At 48.2% G+C, this 23,789-nt stretch overlaps 1 protein-coding gene across 1 annotated transcript in view; it reads left to right on the top strand.

Moving 5' to 3' along the window:
* LOC119395196 (collagen alpha-1(X) chain) overlaps nt 1-23,789 on the top strand; it is a 205,259-nt gene that overhangs the window by 146,261 nt on the left and 35,209 nt on the right. The window contains exon 3 of the mRNA XM_049416116.1: nt 19,037-19,252. Within this exon, the coding sequence (XP_049272073.1) occupies nt 19,037-19,252 (216 nt within the window). The remainder of the gene's footprint in view (nt 1-19,036; nt 19,253-23,789) is intronic.

Here is a 23,789-nt window from a genome sequence, read left to right as displayed (position 1 = left end):
GCTGGAAAGGATGCGGTGCCGGAGGTCTTAGAACACTGAAGTTCTCCAGGACCTGGCGCAAGCTGCGACGGAGTTGCTCTGGTGCAACAAAAGGCGGACTTTGCCAGCGACTACCAAGGTACAGGTAGGCGAAGTGCCGGTGCTTTGTTTGGGTGGCGCGGTGATTCCTCCAGCTGTTCAAAAGCTACTGAGCAGGGGACCCAAGTACAGTATGGAAATGCCAGTGAAGAAGCACGAGCTACTGGCGTCTGTCCACAGCATCACGGAAAAAGCGCAAGTTGAGGAGAGGGAACGATGCATTTTGGATTGTGTCGACGCAGTGGACTATAACTACAAAGAAAAAGATGGTACCCGCAGATTACTTACGGTTGCAGAATCTATCAGAGACTCAGGCCAGGCAATTTTGGTTGCTGATAAAGATGGAGGCTTTGTAGTAATGCCCCAGAAGTTGTATGATGACAAGGCCACAGCTGCTGTTTCGAAGAACATTAGGACTGCTGACACAAAAGCAACGAAGGCAAAAAGCAAAGCTCCTGCGGTGCTGGAAAAGCTGAAGCTAGATAGATTAAGGAAGGATGTGTCAGGGAATAAGAACCTAGTTGTTTGCATGTTCTTCAGTGCGAAAAGCCACAAATTGGACTGCCCGTTTAGGGCCATTGTTACGGAAAGGGGTACGTGGCAGGCCACCCTCAGCCGGTATCTCCAAAAACAGTTGAGAAGGTTGGCACCTGAGGATCCCTACAAGATTGCCAGTTCGGACCGACTTGTGGACATGTTGAAAGACGCGCAAAAAGGAGTGACTTCGGGCTTCTCGGTGGACATTGAGGAGTTGTTCTATTCGGTCCCCCACGAGGACCTGTTCGTGTCCGTTCGCAACTGCATTGAACGCTCGGGAGTGGTGGACTTTCAAAATACGAGTGGCATTTCCGTAGAAGGTTTTTAGGGGCGAAGCTCCTTAAGGCGGCACCTGTTCGTCCCTCGTCGTGGTCGTAGTAGTGAGTAACAAGTCTTACGCTTTGACCTCCAAGGTGGTGCCGGTGGGAGATTTCTCCTGTGCGTTGTTGAACAATAAAAAATTCGCAGCGTGCGCGTTAACTAAAAGCCGAATTCTTCTGTCTCATATTCCCCATTAGCAGCCATTGGCATGTTCCAGTAGGAAACGTTAGTAGAAGTAGAAGTGTAAGTGTTAGCTAAAAGCCGACTTCTTCTGTCTCTCATTGCCATTAGCAGCCATTGTTTACCTCCAAGGTAGTGCCTGGTGAGATTTCTCCTGTGCGTGATTAAACAATAAAAATTTTGTTCAAAACGCCGTTGATTGATGAAATAAACCAACGAAAGACGCCAGATGTTTTGTAAAAGCAGAACGAAAGAACGCCAGATGTTTTTCTTAAAGTGTAGTAGTTATATGTAGCCACCTCGCCCGATCGTCAACGGGCGAGGTGGACCGGCAACGGCGCGAGGACCCTGCCGTACGAGAGTTAAATCACACTAAAAGACATACTTTCCGGGCGATACACTCTAGTGAGCTTTCAACTTTTCGTCTTAATGTACATGGTAAAGAAATTATTTCTACGAAAAACGCAAGGCACACCTTGAGCAATATGTTTGGTTTTGGGACGCTAAATGGAACCATGAGGCGATGCGAAGCCGGAGCACTTGCACGATCGCGTTCCGTTGGCTTTCGTTGGGCATGCTACCGACCTCGCGTCGTGGAACGCGCGTCCTGTCTTCCCTCTAGCCTTGCCTTTAATTCGCACAGGGCGAGCGGGGAATGCGGTCGCTCTTGGCGCTCTTTCGCTCGGGAGCGGACTTCTTCCTTGCATTTCACCGATCACAAGTGACAACGAAGGGACCACGTAAACCAACAGTACAATAAAAGTTTGATGTTTAATATATACACGATGTTTCACACTCTTTATATTATGTACTGGGCGCATTTCACGGAAGAGTTTCACGGTTTACAGATGATTCCCTCCGTAGCTTCGCCCCACTCATCATCATTCACCCCGTGGATATGCTGTGATTTTTTTGGAGTTACTTCAAGTCTACTTAACTTCAACTATTGTGAGCTTCAAGGAAGGTTTTTATGTACAAAAACAGGGGATTTGTATAGGATCTAGCGTGGCGCCGATTTTAACTGAGATCTATCTTGCTGATTTAGATTGTTCACTATCGCGGGCACTTGTTGACGAATGCATTGTACGAGTCTTCAGATATGTCGACGATTTTTTAATCTTGGTAAGTGTGAATTCAGACAACAACCTAGCGGAGGTAGCAGATAACACTCTTCATGTTTTTAAATCCGTTGCCAAGAAACTAAATTTTACTTTTGAGCTGCCAGTGAATGCAAGTTTGCAGTTTTTAGATATCAGACTATTTTTCAGGAATGGTGGTCACATGTGCTGGGCTTACCAGCCACGCTCTAAGAAGCCCCTTTTACCGTACGATTCTTGCCATTCAAAGCTTGTTAAGAGGGGAATCGCGATGTCATGTTTGAAGTCTTCTTTAAGTAAGTCATGCCACCACATGGTCCGGAATAGTTTCACCTCCCAAGTGGCCAGACTGCAAGAAGCGGGCTTTCCGGACGTTCTGCTAATGGCCGTAGCAGAGAAACTGTTGGAATCCTTTGGTAGATGTACTGTGTCTCCACGGGCGGACGCTACATTAAGAACAGAAAGGCGAGGTTTTGTGGTTTTGCCCTATGTCCATAAACTTTCGCATGGTATCAAGAAGGTGGCCAGGAAATTTGGCGTAGATGTTTTTTGTTCAGCACCATGTAAATTGTCACGGGTATGTGCCCTTACGAGTGTGCAGAGGAGTGGAAGCTGCGGCACGAATCACAAACGCAAGTTTGTAGGATGCAGATCAGAAGTTTTTTATGAGGTCCCGTTAAGCTGCGGCAAGGTCTATGTCGCACAAACTGGAAGATGTTTACCTAAATGCCTTTCGGAGCATTCGTATGCTGTAGCTTCAGCCAGTGGGCAACACTTGGCGGTTCATTGCAGATCCTGCGCTAACTGCATCCCACTTTTTGAAGAAACGAAAGTGCTGGGGCGTGCCAGAGAAAAAAGAGCGCGTGAAATTTTGGAAGCGTCAGTGATCTCGAGGCTTGGTCCTGATAAATGCATTAGTGAACCCTCCGTTTATCTGCATAAGAAAGAGTTGGCATTTTTAGCATAGATAAAGGGCTTTTACTATGGTGTGTGATATTGTTGAGAGAGCTTGTGCGCATGTACGTTTTCTGAAGTGGAAGATTTATGCTTCAATAAATTTTAGTTGTTAGTCTGCGCTTGTCCTGTGTACTACTTCTTCTTGTGTTCCGTCAGTCGCGCAGTTCCTTACCGTTCTAATGTCATACCAACTAGCCCCACAACGCACTTTACTTCACAAGCAAGCTTTCTAAGTTTCTCCTGTTCTGCTACAAGTGCTACATTCTGAGCCTTAAGCTCGTTATTTTCTTTCTCTAGTTGAGTGCACTTCGTCACCGTTTCCTCATATTGCTTGTTAAGGAAATCAAGGCCTTGCTTCAGGTCGCGATGTTCTCTCCTAACTTCTCTTTCAAGGGAGGTACGCAAGTCGACAAACTGTTGTTGCAAGTCACTTTTCAATACATCACGAATTTCTTGTTTAAACTCTTTGAAAAGCTTTTGAATATCGGCATTTGGCATGTCACTTCAACACAGTTACTTCGCAAACACAATCACTTCGGCAGCAGCAGCAGAGACACTAAAAATACTACAAAAGATACTACAAACGCAGTCAGGACTAACCTGAAAAAATTGTAGATAACGGCTTCAGTTGCTTGTGCGCGTGTCCGCTGCTGCTGCCAAAGTGTCAGGCAAAGCGCTCTGCGTAACCGCAGGAAAATAGCAGTCCAGGTGTCGCTCACGGTGCCTAGATGACAGCCACGCCCACGATGGGGTTCGTTACACCTTGGCACGCGCCGAAGTGTCGATGAGGATACTGCAGAAAGCTGCAAAAATGGTGTAGCGATGAAGGCTTGATGAACGGAAACAGGTAAGGTAGTCGCCGGTACGGGACAAGGCAGCCAGCGGTTGAACACAAAGAGTAGGTAGAGGCCAAAAACGTCCAGTACCTGAAAAAATCGTAGATAAAGGCTTCAGTTGCTTGTGCGCGTGTCCGCTGCTGCTGCCAAAGTCATGGGTGTACAGTACAGCCAGGTGAAATTCATTCGGAAAGAAAATTGCTTACATTGTCCAAAAAAGACGATGGAATAGTAATGGCTGCAATGTTGTGGGAAAGGCCATTCCAATCTGATGCTGCTCGGGGGAAAAATGAAGAGGAAAATGTGATGATGCGTGCACGTGGCCGTGACACTTGTAGTTTGTGTCCGCCGCGATGAGGTATTCGGGTAATGTGAACGATGGAAGGTGGATGGCCGAGATCACTGTAAAAGAATTTGCGGAATAAAGACAGCGTGGCAATGCGACGGCGAAGACAGAGATTAGTTAAGGTGGATTCTGCTTTCAATGATGAAACGCTAGCTCGGTAATGATAGGTGGAATGGATGAATCTAGCAGCACGGTTTTGGACGGCTTCCAGGGCAGAGGCGAGGTAGGACTGGTGAGGGCTCCAGATAGCAGATGCGTACTCTAGCTTTGGTATGATGAGCGAATTATAGGCTGTTTTACGTGCATGGGCGCATGATGAAGGTTGCGTTTCAGGAAACGTAATGTTTTATTGGCAGATGCAGTGATGTTAGTAATATGAGTGCGCCATGAGAGGTCATTGCATAAGGTCACCTTCAAATATAAGGTCACCTTCAAATAGAAGTCACAGCCTCCCGTGGCACATCGACAGAATGGTGGTCGACTGCTGAACGTGACAGCTCTTCATAGCGCGAAAGTTCTTCGCGGACAATCTATCGGATCATCGAAGACAAGTCTTGGCAGGAGCTCGTGTCGACGCTTGCAACCGTCGTAACGTTCGTCAGCCGGCCAAACTTTGGAGCAATCCTGCGCATTTTGAGCTGTTCAAAAGTACGGCAATGCCGAATGACGTCGGTCACAGCGCTCAGGTTTTCTTTTCCTATGAGGAAACTATAGACATCCTCGGCAATGCCTTTCAGCAAATGTCCGACTTTGTCTTCCTCTGACATTTGAGCATTGACCACCTTGCACAGCTTCAACACATCTTCAATATACGTGGTGATTGTCTCACCTGGCAGCTGCCCGCGTTGCGACAGTGTCTTCTCCGCACGCTTCCCTTTGACGCCCGAGTCGCCGAAACACGCCTTTAATTCTTGAACAAAAGGGTCCCACATCGTCAGCGTATCCTCGTGGTTCTCGTACCGCACGAGTGCAGTATTGGTAAGGCAGAAGACCACATTCATGAGCTGAGCGGCGGCATCCCAACCGTTGGACTTGCTCACTCGCTTGTACTGGACGAGCCACGCGTCAACATCTTCTCCCGATTTTCCTCCGAAGGGCGGTGGAACTCGATAGTACTGGAGCGGACCGCAAGGCACAGCCCTGGGGGCGTCTTCTTCTTCGAGCATGTTGGACACGGTCGTGGCAGATGGCGGGAGGCCGGGAAGTCGACGGCTTCGACGAAGGTGTAACAATGGTGGTTCCGTCGTTGCAAACGCGTACCCCGCACCTCTACCACTCCGTTACGCACGAAGGCGACTGAGACGTTACGGCTGAAGGGGCCGTTTATTAGGTCGCGAAGGTGAGGGCAGGAGCGGCCAGCAGGTTGTCTCCCGCAGCGTCGTCGTCTTTCCTCTAGCTGCAGCTCGGGGCGGCCAGCACGTTCACTGTTCTTCGTTGTCCTCGCAGGTATACGCGCAACAATATACTGTGGCGGACTGTGTGAAAACAATATTAGCAGTTGAAAATCTTTTTTGTTCTTCCCTTTTTCTAAACTGCATCGCGTTTTGACCTGCTGCAAAACTGCACAATAATGTTCGACTGCGTCGAGACTTTCATTGGAATCCTGTAACACACCTCAATATCACTCTGTAAAATGGGTTCGCCGACAGCATCGCGAATTTTTTCCAAGATTTTCCGTAGTCTTTCATCCTGCAAAACTGCAATACTTTTGACTTCTTGGTTCCAGTTTCCTGAGTATAGCTCCAGTTGCATGACCCCTAATTTATTTGCCTGCACCTGTTTCTTTAGGAGCGCACACTCGGACAAAAGGACGGCATTCTGAGCCTTGAATGGCTTTGATGGTCGCAATCATTTCTCTGAAACTTTGATTTATCAGTTCCACGCTAGCCCTCACTTCTATATTTGCCCTTCTGATCTCCCTTTCCAAAGAAGCGCACATGTCGCGAATTTCGTGCTTAATTTCTTTCAACATTTTCAGCATGTCATGATCAGGTGTCGTAATTAAATAAAATGGCAAGGCAAGAAGAACCACTTACAAGAGCAAAAACAACAAGGCACTATGTGGCAGTGGCAACAGCAATATTGAAATGAGTCTCGAAAATAAGTACTAATGAGATTTCCACGCTGTAAGGGCAGAGTGCAACACTCAAGCTTAAGCCGAATGTTCCCACCGTTGTCGCCGCTGCCAAATGAAGCATCAATGTGCCAGCATCCCTTTTTATCCGGAGTTGCTAGTCGCCGGCGTCACGGAGCTGACGATTGTGCCACGATACGCAGGGGGCGAATGTGTGCTGTGTTCTGTCACAGAAGCTTTGTTTCTGCGTCACAGAAGCGTCAGAGAAAGTTTGGTCACCGTCACTGAAGCGTCGTCGACACGGGCGCAGGCATCTGCAAGGGCAGAGTGCAACACACAAGCTTAAAGGGGTACTGACACAAACATTTTGGCCTCGCGTTTTTTTGCTGCAATGTGTTAGTCATAATACGGGACATTGCTTGCTGTAGCGCGCGACAGATAAAAAATTACAGGCTCCTCATTACCAACCAGTATAAGTTTCGGTTTCAAAAACTGCATGCCTCTGGGCGCAACTATCACCACCTAGCGGGTGCAGCACTGGACATGTCACCACACAGAACTGTGACACACTTCCGCACGGTTCGGAAGAAGCCGCCGAGAAGTAGGCTGCTGGAGCAAACGTGGCAAAAAAACATGGCGGCTATGACGTCATCATAACTTGTTGCAGCGTGGTCACGTGAGGAAAGTAGGGGGTCCCCAAGGCTCCTCTTTTAGAGTGTCAGTAGCGCGAGGATGTCGATAGCTCACGCACACTTCAAAATTCATTTAAAATAACTTCCAAGCTATATTCGCGGTTGGCATTTTCCATATGATACACGCATGTTAACCGGAATCGATCCCGCAGGCTATCTCGGCCGCGAAATATTGTGTCAGTACTCCTTTAAGCCGAGTGTTCCCACCACTGTCGCCACTGCCAAAATGCACTGACACCCTCTGCTTCTACGCCTCAACGGCCGACTATGACTGCGTTTGGCCCCTGAATTGATAGCGAACTTGAAGAGGAACACCAAGAGCAACTCCTCGCACTTCTGCACTAGTTTCGCGGCTCGTTTGATTGCCAGCAGACGTCGTCAGGCTCAACACACCGTTGTCCATCACATTACCACCGGCTCACAAGCGCATCTGCGACAGCTCTCCTACCACGTGCCTCCTGCTGAGTGTCATGTGAACAAGTAGACGACATGCTTCAACGTGGCATCATTCGGCCGTTCAACAGAGTTTGGTCGTCACTTGTTGTGCTCGTGAAGCGAAAAGACGTCTCGATTCGCTTCTGCGACGATTACCGCCGTTTAAACAATGTTACATGCAAAGATGTGTACTCTTTGCCACGCATCGGTGATGCCCTGGACAGCTTGCAAGGCGCTGAATTCTTCTCACCACTAGACTTACGGTCCTGCTATTAGCAGGTCCACATGGCACCATCTGATCGTCCGAAAACTGCTTTCGTGACACCCGATGGTCTATACGAATTTATTGTTACGCCCTTCGGCCTTTGTAATGCGCCAGCAACATTCGAAAGGATGATATAGCGTCTTGCGTGGGTTAACATGCAAGACACGCCTTCGCTACTTGTATGGCGTTGTTCTTTTCTACCCTCATTTGGACAGTCACCTCCGTCGTCTCAACGAAGTCTTGAGCTGCCTCACGCGCACAGGCCTTCAGCTCAAAATCAAGAACTACATATTTGGAGCTCGCAAACTTACAATACTTGGCCACGTTGTCTCAAAGGATGGCGTCCTCTCCGACCCGGAGAAGCTTTGGGCTCTTGCTTAGTTCCTGAAGGCTGCGGCTGTGAAAGCCCTTCGCAGCTTCCTAGGTCTGTGCTCACACTTTCACCGCTTTGTGAAGAACTTCGCTTCTGCAATCACGCCGCTGACGAAGCTGCTCACCGGTGATGAACACCTCTCCATTTGGTCGCCAGCATTTCATGATGCTTTTGCAACATTACGCCATCTCCTGACTTCACCATCCATTTAACGCCACTTCGACGATACTGCTCCAATATAGGTGCACACGGATGCCAGTGACATAGGCCTTGGCACTGTCCTTGCTCAACGCAAGCCTGGCTTCTCCGAGTATGTCCTTGCGTATGCTTGTCGTGCCGTCACCAAGACAGAGTCCATATACTCGGTTACCGCGAAGGAAATTTTGGCCATTGTTCGGGCATAGCAGAAATTTCGCCCTTACGTGTACGGCCACCAATTTGATGTCGTAACCGCCCATCATTCGTTTTGTTGGCTTGTTTCATTGAATAATCCTTCGGGCCGGCTTGGACGTCGAGCACTACGTTTACAGGAATTTGATATTCGCGTCACTTACCGCTCAGGACTTAAGCATACCGACGCCGACACACTTTCTCGTTCGCCGCTGTCTTCCGTTGCACCTGTTTTGCTTGCCGAAGCTACCATCGCCAGCAATGACATCGCTGACCAGGGTGTCGGAACGAAATGTTTTTCGTTTCGGTTTTAGTTTCGTTCCAGCGCAAAAAGTTCCGTTCCGTTTCTGTTCCGGAACGAAAAAAAAAAACGTTCCGTAACGGTTCGTAACGTTTTTTTTCTTTTGTATAAAAAGAAATTGAAGGTAAGGCAATCCTAAAAAAACATTGAATTTGTGATGTAGTTACTTGCCCTCCTCTTAAGAAAGTAAGACAAGGGTAAAACACGTTCTTCAGAGGAGCGGAAGTAACTGTACCACGTATTCCTACCAACTAGCACAAACCGGTATTCATTTCAAAGTCATAGTATTTATTTTCTCACAAGACAATTACGAAGTTTTTAGTGGGCTCAATGCTTTGTGTCAAGGGAGTGAGCACGATCTCAGAAGCAGTACGTCATTGAGTGTACTCTGTGATGTGCGAGACCGCTGTTCTGATAAAAAGATCGCCAGGTCTGCGTGGAACATGCAGAACTGTCACAGCAAATGCTGGAAGAGCGGACTTTGTAGAGCCCGTTGTTGTCTCTTGGGGCAACTAATACAAGTACACATGCAAGGTACCCACTACGTCATAAATCATCGCAATTTTTCTGAAGTAGCGAAGTTCCCACTATGCCATTTTTCGTCATTCTTCGGAGAATCGCGGTACCCGCTACACATCTGCAAGGCATTATCTGCACTTTGTGCTGTGGCTGATGATGATGAAGAATTATGGCTGAGCACTTTGCAGTGGGTGGGAAGGAGTGTTGCGGAATGGGCGCCTCCATTCCATTCCAATTCCATTACGGGGAATCAGAACTTGCCGCATTTCCATTCCTTTCAGTTCCTCGGAATGAAAAAACTTAGCCCATTCGCACTCTGGGAATGGCCTGGCAGTTCGATTCCATTCCTGTAATTGCTCAACGTTGGAAAAGCATCTTGATAGTTTTCTCGAGTTAAGAATGAACGCCCTATAACGCTGATGTCATCAGATGCATTAAGAAGTGCAAAAGTACGGAAAACACATTACCAAGGTCAAGGGATAGTAGCTTGCTGACATATCTGGTGCAGTACAACCACCCTATATACTAATTCCCATAGGGGAGTTCTCCCGCTACCTATAGTATTTGCATGGTCAACATGTTTGAACGAATGGTGGTGTTTCAATGTTGTTTATGCTTAAATATGTTAATGCTAAAATGACGACATAGCGTATTTTTATGCTGACAAAAGTGCCTTTGCATCGAATACGAAACAATGGGCCGCACTGCCCGTCAGCACTCACGCTTGTCAAGCGCGCCTCAGCATGGATGCGATGAGGAGAACTTTGTGTTCGCCTTTGCGCAGGCATGCAATGTCTTCCTTGTCGCAAAGGGTATTTACGTGTTCCAGGTACTAACCTGCTCGTGAGATAAAGATCAGGGTGTGCACAGAGTATTCAGCACTTTCGTGTCGGGGTATCAATGGGAACCAACCTGTAGGGGTAATTTGTTTTTCCCTTCGGTATCTGCTTGGATAATGCATTTGTTTGTATACTAACTTATGCCTCGGTTTGTAGTAGGCGCGCTGCTTATAAATGTACCGCGCTTGTAATCAGCCAAGCCATTTTAAAAATACTGCTTGATTGTTAATTTGCGAGGCTTTGACTTACTAACGTTTGAAGTTTGAAAAACAGTTTTAGAGGAAAATAGCACGAAAGACGAAGGACCAGGCAGAGAAGGACACGTCCCACACTGGTGGGAAGCATTAAACCACACTCTTTGCGCTATTAGCATTGTGTGATGACTGGTTGTTATTTTACTCTTCTGCCACGCTATATTACATATGTTAACGCGATTCCTTGCCCGACATGACGCCTGTATAGAGTATTTTTGCTATTGAGTTACAAGCTGCAGCGTGGCACTGTGGTGGAAGACCCGACTGCCACGCAGAGGGCGCGGATTAAAATCCCATCCGATCCTAAAATTTCGTTTCTCATTTAATTTTTTTCTTATATCACGCGATAGCGATCACGTACACCGGCGGAGGCGGACAACTATGGCGCCGAAATCTGCTGCTGTGATCTCATAACAGCTTTCGCTGTAACAAACTTCAGCGCCGACAATGCCCTCTCTACTTTGGCCTGCTTGACAGGCGCACAAAAGTCCACTTGCGTTAATATAAGCATCTCTGGTTGTCACTGTTTTTTGTTTTTCGCACAATTTCAACATATCTTTGCCCTGGAATTCCTGTCTGAGGTACGCGCTAATACTACACCCTGAGATATGCTCACATTGCATGAGCTCAGTTCCGAATTACGAAATTTTCTCGTGAACCGAAAAACGATTGAAAAAATTTCGGTTTCGCTCCGGAACGAAATAATAGATAAAGTTTCGGTTACGTTTTCGTTCCGGTCAAAAATATCGTTTTTTTCGTTTTTCGTTTTCGGTTTTCGTTCCGTTCCGACACTCTGTCGCTGACAGTCCTTCAATACGGCACAAAGACCCTTGGATAGCCGCGCTCATGCACGTTATCTCCACGTCTGCGGTGGCACCGTGCCAACGACTACCTCGTGCACTACGCCAACAAGCCCCTCATTACGCGATACGGGACGACATGTTGTATCGCCTCAACTATCAGCCAGGTGGTAGGAAATGGCGTGTTGTTATACCTGGCCATTTGCGCTCCGACCTGTGCGCGTACTTCGCACAGACCCATCAAACGCCCGCGCTGGCGTTTAGAAAACTTATGTCCGACTTCACCAGCGATTTTTCTAACGTAGAATGTACCGTGCCGTCCACTTTTAGGGTGAACAAGGCTCCGTGTGGCCGCGCTTCGCGGAGAGCCACTGAATCCGACGCGGCCGTGCATCGAATCGGAGATGCGCAGGCGCAAGAGCATGCCGCTCTTGCTGTACTACACATAAGCAAGCGCGGCGCGCTCGAGGGCTGTAGCAGACGACGCGAAGTATCTCCCATGGGTCCCTTTGCACATGCACCGCTACGCTTCCATGCGCAGCCGCACCCGGGGAACTGGCGCTGCGCGGAGCGCGGCCACGTTGCGCCGTGTTCACCCTAAGAGTGGACGGCACTGTACACATACGTTCACCAGTACATATGTTCTTGCACTGAGTGCCAGCGGCGAAAAACAACTTGTCATGCGTCTGGCGAATTACAGGCTTTGCCATGTCCAGCTCGCCCGTTTGATAAAATGGTCATAGACCTTTACGGTCCCCTTCCTTGCACTTCTGCTTGTAATCGCTGAATTATTGTGGCCGTTGACCATCTTACCCCTTATGCCGAAACCACCGCTCTGCCAGCCGCTGCAGCTCGTGGTATTGCCTTAATTGTTCATCTTGAGCAGCTTTGTCTTTCGTCATGGCGCGCCACGTCAGCTGCTTAGCGATCGAGGGTGTGTGTTTCTTTCGCAAGACGTCCACTTACTACAATATCGTTCATCGATCCACTACGAGCTATCACCCGTAGGCGAACGGTTTGACAGAGCGCTTTAACCGCACACTCGGTGATGTGCTACCTATGTACTACATATCCTCCGACCATTCGAATTGGGACTTAGTGTTTTCTTTTGTGACGTATGCGTAAACACGGCCACACACGGTTCTGAGCCCTCTTCGACGCTTGACATTATGCTTACCTGCCTCCCGGGTGCTTCCGAATACCGAATAATTTTCGAATAAGCACCGATGAAAAAACCTCAAAGGAACGAAACCTTGCAACGGCGAGGGGTAAAGAATTGGTCACCTCCCTCCTCCTTTCGCTTGCCTCACTAATTTTTTGCATTGACACTCGATTTCCTTACTCTGCTTTACTTCTACCTTCCTCCTGACCACTACCCTCACCCTCGCTTCTCTTCCTCGTTCGCCTCCCTCCTTCTCTACCCGCTGCCTCACTCATTCTTTACAAGGCACTCCACTTATTTACTGTGCTTTTCTGTCTCCGTTCCTCCTTACCCTGTGACTCGGTTTATTTCCCATTCGCCTCCCTCCTCCTCTCGCCTCACTCATTCCTTGCCTTGACACTCCTTTGTTCTACGCTTTACTCCCTTCCTGCTCACCGTCAACCTCGCCTCCATTTGCCAACACTGCTATACTAGGCTTTCACTGTCACCTAGCCTTGGCTTCTGCAGATTTCCCTCTCGCTAAGCGCTTGCCATGACTTGGCTATGCTCCGAACGCAATCACTGCGCACGGATTTAGATCGACTATAACAGCTCCGCTGTCAAACTCGGCACATGCAAAAACCAAATACATGCACTAATAGACAAGGAAGGCAATCAGTCTGCCAATATCAACGCGGTAGTTAAAGTAGCTGGGATAACCAGGACGGTAGTGTAAGGAGTACATGAGAAGTACAGTATGATGGTAACTTCATCTCATTTACGAACGAAAGTTCTACCCACAGTCCGCACGCTTTGAGCGTAGCATCTATGTTTGCTCGTTCTATTACATTTAAGCGCATCGTCTTTCCATGTAAAATCATCATCATCATCATCAGCCTGTCTACGCCCACTGCAGGCCAAAGGCCTCTCCCATATTCCGCCAATCAACCCCGTCCTGTGCTTTCTGCTGCCACGCTATACCTACAAACTTCGTAATCTCATCTACCCACCTAATTTTCTATCTCCCCCTCACGCGTTTGCCATCTCTTGGAATCCAGTCAGTTACCCTTAATGACCACCGGTTATCCTGCCGACGTGCTACCTGCCCGGCCCATATCCATTTCTTCTTCTTGATTTCAACTATGATATGCTTAATCCCCGCTTGTTCCCTGACCCACTCTGCTCTCTTCCTGTCTCTAAGGTTACACCTATCATTTTCCTTTCCATCGCTCGCTGCGTCGTCCACATTTTAAGTCCATGTGAAATAAAGCTTTGGAATTCCCTCCCAGGTAAAATTCGCTCACTACCACTAAATCATTGCATAGTTGTAACTAAAGAGCATCTTAATGACCTGTAAACTATTCTTTTTGTTATTGTTCTGTGTGTGTACCTCCTTTTTCATTTATTGTGTTTCTTGCATTTTGTCGTTTGTTGTTTAGCATTATGTAAAGTCGCATGTATGCTACAGCCCTAATTAGGGCGGCAGTACGTGTAACTAATAATTAAATAAACGAACAAATAAATAAATCAAGTTATTGAAGCTCGGAGAAATCACACAATGCACCAATGGCGACAGGGGAACTACAAAGGCGTTAGAAGGAACAAAGAGAGGCAAAGCCGCTGGTGAGGCTTAGGTTACATCAGAGCTGTTGTAGGATGGCGCACAGGTAGTGCTAGAAAAACTGGTCACAGTGTGTGCAAAGCGTCACTTCACGGTGAGGGTACCAGAATCTTAGAGGAATGATAACATCATGTAAATCCATAAGAACGGGTACGTCAAACACTTGAAAAATTACAGGCCGATCAGCTTCCTGTTCGTTCTCTAGAATGTATTTAAAAAGGTAAAGGCAAATAGAATAAGTTCCGCCTTAGAACTTTAGAAACCAAAGGACCAAGCAGGATTTCGTAAATGCTACTCGACAATAGACCATATTCACACTATCAATCAGGTGTTAGAGGAATGCAGGGAATGTAACCACCCCCTGAATATAGCCTTCATAGATTACGAGAAGGCACTTGATTCGGTCGAAATCTCAGGAGTTATGGAGACACTACGGAATCAGGGCATCGACGAATAATATATAAAAATAATCGCAGAAATCTACAGCGGCTGCGCAGCCACCATAGTCATCCATAAAAAAAGACAAAATTCTTATAAATAAGGGTGTAACGTAGTTAGACACGACCTCCCGAAAGCAATTCACCGCATGCTCGCACGAGGTTTTCAGGGCCATAGATTGTGAGCAGTGAGGAATACGAGTTAAAGGAGAGTAACTTAGTAACCTGACATGCTGATGATATTGCCTTAATGAGTAAATGAGGAGACTAACTGCAAATCCTGATATCCAAATTGAACGAGGAAACAGAACGGTAGGCCTGAAAATTATATGCAGAAAATCAATGTTCAACTCTATGGGAAGAAAATAGCGCTTTGCGATATGTAGTGAGACGCTGGAAGTGGTAAACAAAATCGTCCTCTTAGAAGAGGTTGTTGAATCTACCGCGGGAAAACGTTGGCGGGAAACGCCATGCCGCGCACAATACGCGCGAAGAAGCGGGCGTAAGGCGGGGCTGCTCGCGAGCACGCAATAAAGGAAAGAAGAAGTGTTGAACCAGGGCAACACGGGTGTCGGTCTCTTCTCTGTCGCTACATTATTGGTGCCGAAAACCCGGGAGAAGGCCGACATCCTCCGCACCGATGCCGTACCGAGGATGAACAAGTTACGCAGATATCGAGGCGTCCTTCGCGGGGCCACTACCCGAGTCCTGTCCGAGGCCACCGAGATCCTCCTGCAAGGCACAGTACCGTCTTCCGCCGACTTGCAGGAACTCATCGACGGGCTTCGCGACAAAGACACAGCTCTTGCCGAACTGGACAAGCAGATCGCCGACACCCTTGACGGTGAGGAGTTCGTCGAGGAAATTCTGGGCGCTCTCGATTACCATGAGAAGATCGTGAAATCCATCAGCAGGCTTCGGTCCGCGATGAACGCGCGTGCAGCGGTTGGTTCTACCGTCACCGAAACCAACCAGCCGAGGCATGCGGTTACAACTGACGGAGCCAGCAGCTCCATGGGAGCTGCCCACTCGGAGACCATCGGCCAAGACCTCGCCGATCCGACTAGACCACGAGCACCGGGTTTGCGAGTCGCCTTGCCGAAACTTCAAGTGCCCGTCTTCAACGGCGAGAACCGTGAGTGGCAGGGGTTCTGGGAGCACTACGAGGCGACCATTCACACGCACCCCGATCTCGCCGGTATCGAGAAGTTCAAGTACTTGAAGACGTACTTGGCCGGCGCTGCGAAGCGGGCCATTGAAGGAATAAGCCTTACCGAAGCGAACTACAACATCGCCGTCAAGGTGCTCACCGAAGGGTTTCGGCGAAAGGACCTTCTCATCGACGACCACATCGACAGCCTTCTTGCCATCGAACCAATCGAGACATCGTCGCAAGTAGCAAGGCTGCGTGACCTGTACGAGCAAATACAGTTCAGGACCGGCTGTTTGGAAAGTCTTGGCATGCCGTCTTTAGAGTACGCGGTTGTTTTGCACCGGGTGCTGATGCGCTCATTGCCAGAGGACCTGGCGATCCAGTACCGAAAGCGCACTAAGACCGGCGCAGACGCCGCGGACTCTGCAGTCCAATCGAGAGACGAGCAAGTCAAGGCAATCTTGAAGTTCCTTCAAGTGGAAGTCGAAAGTAGAGAGGAGAGTCGAGCGTCACGCGAGAAGGCCACTTCAGGGAGACCGTGGACGAACCGCAAGGCTGCGGACACATCACCACCGCCACATCTACCGTCCGCTCTAGCCCTGACAGCACGGTCATCATCGCCAGGTGCCACTTCAAGGCCTGCACAGACAATATGTCCCCTCTGCGGCATCTCAGGCCACTTGACGTGTGATTGCCGGGCCGCGCTATCCGCAGAAGAAAAGCACCAGCGTCTTTTCAGCAATAGCTGCTGCTTCAGGTGCGGGAAGCAAGGGCACATTGCTCGCAGTTGCCGAACCGCAGCCTGGCTTAAGTGCGACCGATGCTCAGCACGCCATATTTCTGCTCTGTGCGACATCTGGGGCCGACGAGGGTCCGACAGTCCACAACCGACTGGAGCTGAAACCCGAGAGCCGGCCACACAGCGAGAAAAGCACGTAACAACAGCTCCTGCTAGCAGCACGCGTTCGTCGTCGGTGTTGCTACAAACCGCCACAGTGTGGGCATCCGGAACCCGTGGCTGTGTGCCAGTGCGACTGCTGCTTGACACCGGCAGCCAACGAACGTTCATCCGAAAAGACTTGTCGCAGCAGCTTTGCCTGCCTTCCACTGGATATGAAGAGATGGATGTCTACACATTCGGCGGGTCAAAACACCCACGACATTACCAGTGCCGAAGGGTGAACGTCACGCTCTGTGGACGTATTGAGCCGATCGTCGTCGATGTTGAAGCTCTGGAGGTGCCAGAGGTCTGCACCGTAAAGGGTCCAGCTTTAGAGCCAAACGTCATCAATATGATGCGTGACCGCAATCTGACCTTGGCTGACGAAGTTCAAGGGCACCAACCTCAAGACTCTACGATAAGCGTTTTGATCGGTTCAGACCACTACTGGAGGGTAGTGACCGGACGCGTCCAGCGCTTCACCGACAATCTGTGTGCAGTTGAGACCATATTTGGCTGGGTCATTCAAGGAATGTGCGCTAACGCCTACCATCCTTCGACACCGCGTAGCATCAGTGCAATTGCCTTGTTCCTGGCTTGTTCCGACGACTGGCGCACTGAATTCCGACCTAGAGACCCATCAGAGATGTGGCGCTTGGACGCCATCGGTATAACTGACGGACAAGAAGACGACGTCAGCAAGCACCCAGCACTCGTCCACTTTCGTAGCGAAGTACACAAGAACGCAGGACGCTACGTAATACCACTCATGATCAAGACGCAAAGTCTCACGTCTTGTAGTAACCGAAGTGTGGCTGAAACCAGACTAAAGCGTCAACTTCAGCGGTTCGAACATGACCGAAAAGTTCTGAAGGAGTACCATGCCACCACCAGCGAGTGCTTCGATGAAGGCCATGCAGAGCGAGTAGTGCCGTCTTCACCCCTTGGACAGACCGTCTACTACCTGCCTCATCATGCGGTAGTCCGACGTGAAGCCGTGCCTACAGAGGTCCGCGCCATGTTCGATGCCTCATCCCACGAATACGGTGAACCGTCTTTGGACGACATGCTCGATAAAGGCATCGATTGGGAGGAGCCTCTACCACCTGCCGTCGAGGACTTGTAGAAGAAGACGGCATCGGAACATTCTCAGCTTTCTGGCCTTCGCATTCCACGTTGCCTCTCACTGACATCTCAAGATCAGGGAGGCGTGACAGTAGATGACCACCCTGTAACGCAACTCTGCGTGGAACCCGAAGAAGCACGGGCGCTGACACGATCGCACCTCCCAACCAACAAGCACGTCGAGGGGCTGCCAGCAAGAACTTGCGACTGTTGGCATGGATCCACCATGCACGACTCGCGAAGGCGTGTGAAACACAAGGAGCTTTTCCGACTGTGGAAACAAAGAAAGAAGGCTTGCGCCTCGAGTGCTCCGATCGCTGCGAGCCATCGTCTTCGTCGCGACTGCGCGTTTGTGTCTTCGTCAATGTCAATGACGACAGCGTGTCAGCGCTGCAGTGGGAATTCGTCAGAGTGGTCGAGGCGTTTCCAGGCAGGGACGGCATCAACAGGCATTTCGAACACGCCCACCCAAACCACCGGCAAGTCCTGCGCACTGCTAGTCGGCTGTACCTCTCGCAAGCAAACGACCACAGCGCGGCCCCGGGAGGATGTTGAATCTACCGCGGGAAAACGTTGGCGGGAAACGCCATGCCGCGCACAATACGCGCGAAGAAGCGGGCGTAAGGCGGGGCTGCTCGCGAGCACGCAATAAAGGAAAGAAGAAGTGTTGAACCAGGGCAACACGGGTGTCGGTCTCTTTGTCGCTACAGAGGTATTGACGGCGGAGCCTAACCATGAGATTGAGAAAACTAGAAGAATACGAATGGGGGTTAAGCGCATTTCGCAGCCATTCTAAAATTGTGAATGGTAGTTTACCACTATCCCTCAAGAGAAAGGTATGTAGCATCTGCGTGTTACTGTTACTTACCTACGGAGCAGAACACTGGGGGCTTACAAAAACGGTTTAACTTTATCTAAGATGACGCAGACAGCCATGGAAAGGAAAATGATAGGTGCAACCTTGTGAGACAAGGAGAGAGCAAAGTGGGTCAGGGAGCTTACGGGTGTTAAGGATGCGCCGTCTAGAGCCGTCTATATGTTCATCCTTTGTTTCAATAACATTAGGCGATAGCACTCGGTCTCTCTTTACTATGCCCCTTCTGTGCCCCTGCATTTCGCGATGTTTTCAGTTCAAACATGAACAACCAAATAGCAGAATTTCCTCTTGTGAGGCATTTTCTTCTACTCTTTTGTCAAAATGTGACCACACGTTCAGGTATGAATTCACGTGACTAGACCTCTTTGCAGCTTTACTATTTGGCTGCCCACGTGGATATTTTTATTTATTTGCAATGATTGATGAGAACGTATGGTCGGTTTTGCAGGGTCCTCCGGGCAATGCAGGTCCTGTGGGTTCCACTGGAGAACGTGGCGAACGTGGTGAAACTGGGCCACCTGGAGTCCGTGGGCCGCAGGGACAGAGGGGACCGCAAGGGGCACCTGGGCCACAGGGTCTGAAAGGCGACCGTGGTACTGCAGGAGAAAGGGGCTCCAAGGGTCACCGGGGTTTAGTTGGTCTCCAAGGACTGCCCGGACCAGTGGTGAGCCGTCCTAATGGCTCTCTCGTGTAACTGCAAGTTGGTACTCCTGATGCGTGAAGAGTCAAAAGAAAACGTGAAAGACACAATCAATGAACAATATCAGACGACGAGATTAAAACTTACAATAATCATTCTGTTTAAATGACGACGATGTGCCACCTTCAGGCGTGAATTTAGGCAGACTATCTGCAAATGTGTCAAGTCATCACGTTTCGTCAACGTGCATGGTAATATACTTCAATAAAGGAAATAAAGGCAAGGTGGTCCTTTGGCCAAATCTCAGTAGTAGTCAAAGTCAAAGTCATTTATATCCCATTATACACAAAAATGGGGATACAGAAAAATATACAGACGAGGGTCCCATAGTCGAAGACTGCAGCGGGACCCTCGGTTAATAATAGTTAAGAAGAAGTAAAAACAGGGAGCAGGTGAACACCAACAACAAAAAAGGGAACGCAATAAACACAAATAATATCCAATAAAGTGCATATATTGAAACACAGTGGCAAAGTACAATAACTGAAAAAGAACTAACAAAAGTAATTATAATACAAATGAACCATTGTGATGATCAAAAAGAAGAAGCTATACAAGTAGCGATATGCTGAATTGGTTAAATTTACATTTGCAAGCCAAAACGTTTAATGGCATATTTGAAATCATGAAAAGATGAAGTTTTGACAGTAAGGGGTAAATCGTTCCACAATTTTATGGCGGTGAATGTCGAGGTCATGTTGCCGTAGTTAGTATGTACAATAGGCAAAAGAATGTTTTAGCTATGAGCAAACCTGGTAATATTTGTATTAGTAAGATGTCTGGGGAATCAATAAAATCGTATGAGAGCTGCTTATAAAGTAGTTTGTGAAACACAATAGTGAGATGATACCTAAACAAGCCTCTTATATATAATATGTTGTGCTCACGAAGTAACGGAGACGCATTGGTGAAGAAGTTGCTGTTAGTGATGATGCGAATGGCTTGGTTTTGTAAGTGCTGAATAGACGATAAATGGCAGTGATACGTATTGCCCCATGAGACAATGCCGTAGATGATGTGACTGTGAATAAAGGCAAAATTTAATGATAATAACGCACCTTTAGAGAAATATGATTTTGACCTAATTAGTGCTGTTATACCGAATGTACATTTATGTTTAATGAAAGCAATGTGATCAGAAAACTTCAGGTTACAATCTAGTTTAATGCCCAAGAAAGACACACAGTTGGAGTCCGGGATGATATGACCATCTGAACCTAAATCAGGTCTGTTTGGTAGAATTTTGTGCACATTTCTGAAGATCATAAACGTAATTTTGTTAGGATTGATGATTAATTGGTTTGAAACACACCACCCAACAATTCGTTCAAGTTCACTGTTTAGTTAAGAAACTAAGGTGGGTAGAGATTTATTATACAGTGAGATGGTAGTGTCAGCCGCATACAGCACACACTGTGCAGAGTTAAGACGGGATGGTAGATCGTTAATATAAATGGAAAAAATAAGGGTATATGTAAGGGTAACTAAGTATAGATCCCTGCGGTACACCTTGATTAATGATTTTGTTATTAGAATAAACACCATCAGTAAATACTCTTTGCTCTCTGTTAAGCAAGTAACATTTTATAAGGTTTAATACGGGACCAGTAATGTCATGTGACTCCAACTTTACAAAAAGATGTTATGATTAATTGTGTCAAAAGCTTTAGAAAAGTAAAAAAGAACTGATGCAACGAAATTTCCATTGTCAAGTGAGTGACGAATGTACTCTATTAGGGATAATAAAGCTAAGTTAGTCGAACTGCCCGTACGAAAACCAAATTGACAGGGATTTAACAAATTGAACATTTTATATAAGCATTTAACCGTTTACAAAATAATTTATCGACAATTTTGCTAATTGATGATAGAATAGAAATCGGACGATAATTAGACACTTCAGATTTATCACCTTTCTTAAATACTGGAATAATTTCGGCCTTTTTTAGTGTACTAGGAAAAACGCCGCTTTTGAAAATACCATTAATTATAATGCTGAGTGTCTCGTAAACGAAAGGTGCACCAATTTTCAGATGGAAAACAGAAATGTTATCTAAACCAGCACTGGTGTTCTTCAGAGCTAATACAACAGAGCATACTTCATCGGCAGTTACAGGAAATAGGAAGAAAGAGCGATTACATCGTGTCATCGGATAAGCAGAAGATGTTTGACGGCTGTTGTATATGTCATAGAAATAGTCACTGAAAGAATTTGCTATGGCAGAAGCATCACTTCTAGATTTGCCCTTGTCATTTACACTATTACAGGTAACATCGTTCTTTGGGGAACTCATAAAGTTTTTAAGAAGTTCCCACTGCTTTTTAGGGTTTCCCCTATGCTTTGCAAACTCATTTTCATAGTATAGTTGTTTTGATTTCTTTAGCAAATTGTTCAACACATTACAATATGATTTATATCTAGCAGCCAAACAAACATTGAAAGGTTTTTTTTAGTGTTTCTGTATAAGTTATCTTTTTTCTCATCGTCCTCATTACAGTATATTTAAATATATTGCCACGCCCGCTTCTTGTTTAATTTTTATGTATTCGATTTCACCCACAAAAGCTGATAGCAACGCTCGGCACAGACCGTGCCGCGATGTTCGAGAAGCTTTACGACTACCTGAGACTATTCTGTCAAGATCACGCGCAGGGCACGAACAGTCAATGCACAGGACGCGAACAGGCAGGGCGCTATAAATGCCGACGCGCCTTACCGAGGATCAGATTATCGACGGACGACGCTCTGCTCGCCGCTATCAGCGCACAATGTGCAATGCTTGAAGTGTGACTTTTCGTTTCCCGGCCAAAAGTTCGGCGAAATAAAGAGTTTCATCTTCGACACGCTGACTGCAGCCTTCGTCAACGTCACGACCCAGTGACATCTGGTGGAGGTGCTTGTACCGAACGCCCCACTCCAGCCGTTTGCCAAGCCCACACCGCCAAGGGAACATCGACGCCAACCAGTGAGCCAGCCGCAAGCAGCAAGGTCTCCTACCAAAATACAGACCCCTACCGGATGAGACCAAGACCGCGACGACGAAGATGAACAGCACCATGACGGCTGCTGTGTCACCTCAACGAGTCGTCATGAATGAGCCCAGGGAGCCGTCTACTTTCCGCGGATCGATATGTGAAGACCCGGAAAGCTGATTGGAAAAATACGACCGAGTTACCCAATTCAACAACTCGGACTGTGATGAGAAACATAGCGACGTGTACTTCGTCCTTGAAGTTGGACAGGACACAGCGCCTGTGTCGTGTCTTTCTTGGTGCTCGTCCGCTTTTATCACTGTTTTTCCTTCACAATAATGAACCACCAACTAGCCCAAGTTTCTTTTCTAGAATAGCGCTAGGACCTGGTTCGAGAACAGGGGGCCACCCTGACGACCTGGGACCTATTTCGAGCCGCATTCTTTTGAACCTTCACGAGGGTCGCGCGTAAAGAAAGGGTCGAAACCCTGCTGGAAAGCCGTGTACAGCTTCCAAACAAAGATGTCGGAACACCGAAGAAATTACCCGCCTGTTCCGTCACGCTGACCCCGCTATGTATGAGGCTCCTGTTCCAAATGCGAGGAGTTAAGGAAGAGCTCTTTGCGGGGCTTGCTCGCAATCCACCTAAGACTGTCAACGAATTCTTTACAGAGGCATCGCCAATAGAAAAGGCGCTTCAGAGAACCGCCGTTTCCTGGCAACGAACTACGCTGAAGCCCAAGCCCTCAGCACTGGCAACTTGCGCGAGACCATCCGAGCGGTACTGCGTGAAGAGTTTTGTAAGATATTTCCGAAAACGCAGCCTCGACTGAACTCGATCATCGACGTTGTCCGTGAAGATGCCCAACAAAATGTTGGGAATCCCCAAACACCCTAGCCTCAGCTACAAGCCATGAGCTACGCTGCTGTTGCCCGAAGCGACGCTCCCCCTCCACGACCACGTCAAGACGCCGCACAGGCGCACTATGGTCGCCAGGCGACGCCGCCACCACTATACCGTCCGCCTGTTGGCCAGCGCTACGCGCCAAGGAAAACCGACGTTTGGAGTGCTCCTGACAAATGCCCGCTCTGCTACCACTGCGGGGAAGTCGGCCACACCTACCTCCGCTGGCAGTACCGCCAAATGGGTCTACGCGGCTTCGCCTTCAATGCACCGCGTCCACAGTGCGGTGAGCAGTCACTTGACATCGGCGACTATTTCGCCACCTCTGAATGGATACCTAGAAGGTCGTCGCGTTTGCGGTCGCCTGGACGCTACCGGTCCCAGCGAGCACAGCAGTACAGCGCCGTTCCGCGAGCCCATCCGGAAAACCAAGGGCAGCAACCGATGGAGGTACGGTTGCTGTACGACGACTACCGAAGATCCTCCGCCGAGGCGAAATATTATGAACACGACGTAAACCAGACTGAGTCCTCACGATGAAACCTTGGGGCATTAAGAATACTGTCGACGCAACGTGGAAGCAGTGGGACATGTCGACCTAGCCGTGACCCGACGCCACGACTT

The sequence above is a fragment of the Rhipicephalus sanguineus genome, chromosome 5, assembly GCF_013339695.2.
Source record: "Rhipicephalus sanguineus isolate Rsan-2018 chromosome 5, BIME_Rsan_1.4, whole genome shotgun sequence".
NCBI classification, from domain to species: domain Eukaryota; kingdom Metazoa; phylum Arthropoda; class Arachnida; order Ixodida; family Ixodidae; genus Rhipicephalus; species Rhipicephalus sanguineus.
The sequence above is the reverse complement of the archived record's forward strand: the minus strand, read 5'-3'. Positions and strand labels throughout refer to the sequence as shown.